This window comes from Orycteropus afer, unplaced genomic scaffold (assembly GCF_000298275.1).
Source record: "Orycteropus afer afer isolate SDZICR_OR568_19922 unplaced genomic scaffold, OryAfe1.0 scaffold00253, whole genome shotgun sequence".
Classification (NCBI taxonomy): Eukaryota; Metazoa; Chordata; class Mammalia; order Tubulidentata; family Orycteropodidae; genus Orycteropus; species Orycteropus afer.
The window spans coordinates 4526325-4533727 of NW_006921840.1; the positions used below are offsets into that span (position 1 = coordinate 4526325).

General features: G+C 37.0%; 1 protein-coding gene across 1 annotated transcript in view; it reads left to right on the forward strand.

Moving 5' to 3' along the window:
* The window catches only part of CCDC38 (coiled-coil domain containing 38), a 72053-nt gene that overhangs the window by 21933 nt on the left and 42717 nt on the right, over positions 1 to 7403 (forward strand). The window contains exon 7 of the mRNA XM_007949773.1: positions 4950 to 5113. Within this exon, the coding sequence (XP_007947964.1) occupies positions 4950 to 5113 (164 nt within the window). The remainder of the gene's footprint in view (positions 1 to 4949; positions 5114 to 7403) is intronic.

Consider the following 7403-nt stretch of genomic DNA (forward strand, 5'->3'; position numbering starts at 1 on the left):
CAGATCTAAAAGCAAAGGAATTAGTTGAAAATAAGCAACCAATGTTAGGAGTAAATAATAAATGATCTTCTAATTGCCCCCTTTCTGTTCACTCTGAGATATATTTTTCCCCCACATTTTAACTGAAATTATGATTCATTTTCCAGTCAACGAAGTATTACCATTATCATCGGCAGCATTTTTTTATATTTATACTCACTTTTAGTTGAACCTAGCCATGGTATTGAAAGCCATGGTTTATAATGACAAAAATAACAGGAGCAAGAGTTGGGATACAACTATTGTACCACCCTCTTTCCTTTTTTCAAACCTAGGATGTACCCTTCTATGGTCAAGTGTATCTGACTTCAACTAATTTTAAATATTGAAAGAGTTTGTGTCTGTCATCGTCATTGGACAATAATGTCATGATCCAGTAGACACTGTAGTCTTGGAATCAGGTCATGATAAAACTTTTTCTTTTTGAGGACTTGATGTTTGCCTCTCCTCTAAAATCAAGGTCTACACGTCTTATATCTATACTTTTTTGGAGGAGAGCAAAGCTTGTCTAAAACGCAGTAAATGAGTTGGATCATAGTTTCTTTGAAACCAGCTGCTTCTAACAAAATGTATATTTTAAACACATTTTGGCTACAGTAGCCCCTTCTATTTTAGGAATCTAAAGTTGAAGGTGCTCTAAGGTGGACAAGTTCCTTTCCTCCCCACTCCCTAATGTGATTAGAAGATAACCAAAAGATTCACAGTAGAACCCACCCAGCCGCTCCAAGGGAGAAAGACCTGGAAATCTAGTTCTATAGAGATTACAGCAAAGAAACCCTATGGGGCAGTTCTACTCTGTTACATGGAGTTATTATGAGTTGGAATTCAAAGGACCAAACAACAACACCATTTACTTCTCAAAATAAGAAGTAACAGAGGTAAGTATCCATTAGTAATTGGAATGTGGAATGTACAAAATATGAGTCAAGGAAATTAGAAACCAACAGAAATCAAATGAAACAAATGAAGATGATATCCGAGGTGTTAGTGAACTGAAATAGACTGGCATTGGCCATTTTGAATAGGACAGTTATATGGTCTACTATGCTGAGAATGAAAAATTGAAGAATGGTATCACATTCATCATCAAAAATAACATTTCAAGATCTATTCTGAAGTACAATTCTGTCAGTGATAGGATAATATCCATATGCTTATAAGGAAGAACAGTTAATACTATTATAATTAAAATTTATGCACCAATCACTAAAGCCAAAGATGAAAAAAATTAAGATATTTTCTGCAGTCTGAAATTGACCAAACATGCAATCAAGAGGCACTGATAATTCATGCTGATTGGAATGTAAAATTTGGAAACAAAGACACATCAGTAGTGGGGAAATATGGCCTTGGTGATAGAAATGACATCAGAGATTTCATGACAGAATTTTGCAAGAGCAACAACTTATTCATTGCATATACCTTTTTTCAACAACATAAACAATGACTATACATGTGGACCTTGCCAGATGGAATACACAGGAATCAAATCAACTACATCTGTGGAAAGAGATAATGGAGAAGTTAGAACAAGACCAGGGCCGACTGTGAAACAGAACATCCATGCTCATATACAAGTTTTAAGTTGAAGCCAAAGAAATGAAGCAACTCCACGAGAGCCAAAATATGACCTTGAATATGTGCCACCTGAATCAGAGTCCATCTGAAGGACAGATTTGACACATTGAACACCAGTGACCAGAAATCAAATGAGTTGTGAGATGACAGCAAGGAAATCATCCATGAAGAAAGCAAAAGGTCATTAAAAAGACAGGAAAGAAAGAAAAGACCAGAATGGATGTCAGAAGAGACTCTGAAACCTGCTTTTGAATGTAGAGCTAAAGCAAATAGAAGAAATGATGAAATAAAAGAGCTAAACAAAAGAAATCAAAGGACAGCTTCAGAAGACAAAGTATTATAATGAAATGTGTGAAGACCTGTAGTTAGAAAACCAAAAGTGAAAACTACATTCAGCATTTCTCAAGCTCAAAGAACTAAAGAAAAAATTCAAGTCTCAAGTTATGTTCCATTGAAGGATTCTATAAAAACCAAATTTACAGCCATGGAGTCAGATTCGACTCATAGCAACCCCTCCTTGGGTTCCCAAGGCAGTATGACTACGGAAGTAGATTGCCCAACCTTCCTTCTGAGGAGTGCCTGGTGGGTTTGAACCACCAGCCTTGTGGTTAGTGGTCAAATGCCTTAGGCACTACACCACCAAAGAGAGGTCCCTTGGTTTGTTTTTTTGGATTTTTTTTTTTTTTTATAGGCAAAACCTATTAAAAAAAAAAACTGAACAGTGCAGTAAGCATCAAAAGAAGATGGAAGAAATACAGAGTCCCCGTACTAAAAAGAATTGGTCGATGTTCAACCATTTCAGGAGGTAGCATATGACCAAGAACAGACAGTACTGAAGGAAAAAGTCCAAGCTGCACTGAAGGAACTGGCAAAAAAAAAAAAAAAAAAAAAAAAATGGCTTCAGAAATTGTTGGAATATTAATTGAGATGTTTCAACAAACAGATGCAGTGTTGAAGGTGCTCACTCATTTATGCCAAGAAATTTGGAAGATAGCTACCTGACCAACTGACTGGAAGAAATCCATATTTCTGTCCATCCCAAAGAGAGGTGATCCAACAGAATGCAGGAATTATTGAGTGATATCATTTATATCACCAAAAACCGAACTCACTGCCGTCAAGTCAGATCCAACTCATAGTGACCCCTCCTTGGATTTCCGAGGGGGTATCACTATGGAAGTAGATTGCCCAATCTTCCTTCTGAGGAGTGGTTGGTAGGTTTCAACTGCCAGCCTTCTGGTTAGCAGTCAAATGCAAGTAAAATTTTTCCAAAGATATTTCAAAAACTATTACAGCAGTACATAAATGGGGAACTTTCAGAAATTCATGCCGGATTCAGAAGAGGTCATAGAATGAGGGATTCAGCACCAATGTCAGATGGGTCTTGGCTGAAAGCAAAGAATACCAGAAAGATGTTTACCTGTGTTTTATTGACTATCCAAAGGCATTCGACTGTGTGGATCATAACAAATTATGGATAACATTGCAAAGAATGGGAATTCCAGAACACTTAATTATGCTCATGAGGAACCTGTACATAGACTAAGAGGCAGTCATTCAAACAGAATGAGGGGATACCACATGGTTTAAAATTAGGAAAGGTGTGCATCAGGGCTGTATCCTTTCACCATATTTATTCAATTTGTATACTGAGCAAATAACCCCAGAAGCTGGACTATATGAAGAAGGTGACACTAGGATTGGAGGAAGACTCATTAAAAACCTGTGATATGCAGATGACACAACCTTGCTTGCTGAAAGTGAAGAACACTTGAAGTACTTACTGAGGAAGATCAAAGAGTTCAGCCTTCATTATGAATTATACAACATAAAGAAAACAAAAAGTCCTCATAACTGGACCAATAACTAGTATCATGATAAGTGGAAAAAAGATTGAAGATATCCAGGATTTCATTTTACTTCAAGGCACAATCAACACCCATAGAAGCAGCAGTCAAGAAATCAAAGGACTTATTGCATCAGGCAAACCTGCCACAAAAGACCTCTTTAGAGTATTTAAGACCAAAAATGTCACTCTGAGGACTATGATTCGCCTGACCCAAGCCATGGTATTTTCAATTACCTCATATGCATGCTACAGCTGGACAATGAATAAGGAAGACTGAAGAAGAACTGATACCTTTAAAATATGGTGTTGGTGAAGAATATTGAGTCAATCTTGGACTGCTGGAAGAACAAATCTGTCTTGAAAGAAATTCAACCAGAATGCTCCTTAGGAGCAAAGATAGTAAGAGTTCATTGCACATAGTTTGGCCTTGTTATCAGGAGAAATCAGTTCCTGGAGAAGGACATGATGCTTCATAAAGTAGAAGGTCAGTGAAAAAGAGGAAGACCCTCAATGAGATGGATTGACACAGTGGCTGCAACAATGGGCTGACACAGTAATGATTGTGAGGATGGCACAAGACCAGGCCGTGTTTCCTTCTGTTGTACATGGGTCACTATGAGCCAGGATGGACTCAGTGGCAACAACTCATTCATTGGACATTCCTTTTTCAACAACATGATTAACAACTATACACATGGACCTCACCAGATGAATTACACAGGAATCAAATCCACTATGACCTTGGAAAGAGATGTTGGAGAAGCTCAATATCATCAATAAATACAAAGCCAAGGCCTGACTACAGAACAGGCCATCAATTGCTCATGTGTAAGTTGAAGCTGAGGAAAATCCAAGTCCCCCAGGACAACCTTGAATATATCCTGCCTGAATTTAGAGAACATGTCAAGAATAGATTTCAACACATTGAACAGAATTGTCAGAACACGTAAAAGGCATCATACATGAAAAAAGCAAAAGATCAATAAAAAGACAGGAAGAAGGAAAAGACCAAAATGGATGTTAGAAGAGGCTCTGAAACTTGCTCTGACGGTGTAGAGTAACTAAAGCAAATGGAAGAAATGATGAAGTAAAAGAGCAGAACATAAGATTTCAAAGGGAGTCTTTGAAGAAGACAAGGTAAAGTATTATGATGAAATGTCCAAAGACCTGGAGTTAGTCTAAAACTTAATAGAAACTTCCCATAGAAATAAATAAGTAGAGTAAAACTATTACCAGTCTGTTCTATATGTGTATAACCTTGGGCATGTCTTATTCAAATAACATTACTGTAAGTGTCTCTCATCCCATCTCTTCTCATCTCATCTTAATATAGTCCATATTTTTATGGCCGTACTTGCAATTTCTGACAAGTAAGTTAACATTCAAATACATAATCACAAGAATGAATTTCATAAAGTCTTTTTTTTATTGAACATGATTTCACACAGATATACCTAATCATACCTTTGTTTCTTTTGAGTAGTGAAATAGCAAAAACAGAATTCCTCCTTATGGAGTATATGAAATATGGACTTTTTCTGTTGAAATTATCTCCAAGACACTGGCAAGTCCAGCAAGCACTAAAAAGGATGAATGTATCAAAAAGTAAAGACAATCTGAGTAACATCCTTCCAAAATTATTAGCAAGTAAGTCACATTTTAAATTTCAGTTAGTATTCCTAATTCTTAGATACTCTTCCTCAGTGTTTGTTGTTATTTATTTAAGTAGTCAGAATTTCCATTTTAAACAGAACCAGAACAAGGATTTCCACAATCTCTGCTATTATATACTATTATTTTGGAAACTCAGGTTAATTCCAGATATAAAGTGATAAAATAATACATACAAACAAAGAGAAAACAATTCATTATTTGCAGATGATATGATAGTATACTTAGAATTCCCCCTTTAAAAAACAAACTGGAAAACTATTTGATTTGACTAAATTGTTCTGTGACAGACACAATCCAAGAGAGCAACAATAACCTTAATGTGCATAACCTGAAGATTTGATAGAGAAGTATTTCTTTTTTTTTTTAGACAGGAAGATTAATGTAATAAAGCTGTCAGTTCTGAAGTTAATGTATTAGTTTCATGGAATTATGATAAAGATGTTACCAGAAATTTATCAGGCAGTTGGTTGTTGGGCAGGGGAGAAGCTTACACAATGTTCCTGAGGTTCATGGGGTTACTAATGCTTTAAAATATATATGTTATCACAAATTCTAAAGTAATTAAAACATTATGGTACTGGCATTAGGAAGTCAGCTTAATGAAGGTTGGATTCAGTGGCGTCCTTAGGAGGACATAGGGAGTGTAGACATCAGGTGACACTATCACAGGGGGCTGACACCAAAATGATTGTCTGTAAAATTTTTGTGCAGTGTCTCAGCAAAAATTTATTTTTATAAAAAGTGCCTGTAGTTAGTTATAACAACAAAAACATCTTTTATAACTACAGCTTACATGTATCAATGTATATCTACAAGGCTAAAACCTAATGCTAATTTACTTTTTGAACCTTCTAACGACAACAAAAACGTGCTCTGGTCAGAGCTGTCGCTGTTAACCAATTACAATGATGCTTTGAATCACACACTGCACGTGCTGCTGTTTTTACTGCATCTAGTGTTTTTTTAGTGGCTGATTTTGTCAAATTCTCTGGTGTCTTGGCTACAATATTGTGGTAATTAGTATTTGTGAATCTATATCTTCTTTTGAGAATGAAGTCATAATTAAAGGAAAGAAGGATAAAAAAGAAAAAGGCTTCTGCTCAGTTACTAATAATGTTGTAATTCAATGTAGGAAGATTTTACAAAATTATTTTGTTAGTATTCATATAATCTAAGAAATAATACATTTAAGCAATCTGCAACTATATCACATATTATATTATGATTAAAATTGATAATAAACATTACTAAGGAGTCTATGTGGCCTGGTATGGGAAGTCCATGGGAGAGGTGACTGCACTAGGAGACACCATGATGCCACTGGTTGGATACCCAATAAGCAAAGTAAGCATAGGCTACATGTGCTTACATACTAGTCTGTAGAGAACAATTACACCTTTTTTACCACATCAGAGATCTGCTTCTAGGTATGGTTGGCGTCTTTCTCTCTCCCAACCCCATAGTACCTTCCTACAGAATGAAAGCCTCTTTTCAAATTTACAAACCCTGACAGGGATGGAGTATTTAGTAAGCAAGGTAAGCCGGGCTTACTTATGCTTACTTACTAGTCTGTAGTGAATAGTTCCCCATGTTTTTTAGACGTGTGAAACTGTTCACTACAGATTAGTAAGCACATGCTTACCTTGCTTATTTCTGAATTTATCATAAGAAATCCTATTGTATTTAATAAGTGAGACCACAAATCAGTAAGGGAAGACTTCCACTTCCAGCAACAATGGGGAAACAAGGACCAGACTTACCCTCTTGCCTAGGAAAGCTGAAAAACTGGATAAATATATGAACCAATGGTTTTCAGATGTTGGACATCAGACCATGAAGGACAGTGATCCCTGAGAGGGGAGAAGCAAATGAGGCAAGCCCTAGTTTGCCCCAACCTGGAGAGCATTTGCAGGATGAAACATTGGGAGGGGGACTCTGAAGGAGCCCAGCGGCTCCCCGAACTGAAAAGATAGGAGCTGGGCAGGCCAACGCTGTTAGAGTTCCTGTTGCAGAGTGCTGGAGAGGAGAGTGCACCACAGAGAGTTCTGAGATCACTCTTCAGCGAAAAACTGATCCACAAGACTCCAGAACAGGAGTACAGTATTTATACCACAGAAATTGGCAAACTCTGCAGATCAGGAAGCTTCCCCCCCACCCACCCCAGAGAGCTGGTTGTTAAAAATGTACCGAGTTACCCTTGGTGGTTTCACTGCTTCATACCCATGTGTCTCTATGTGCTGAGTGTGATGGCACATAACAACAA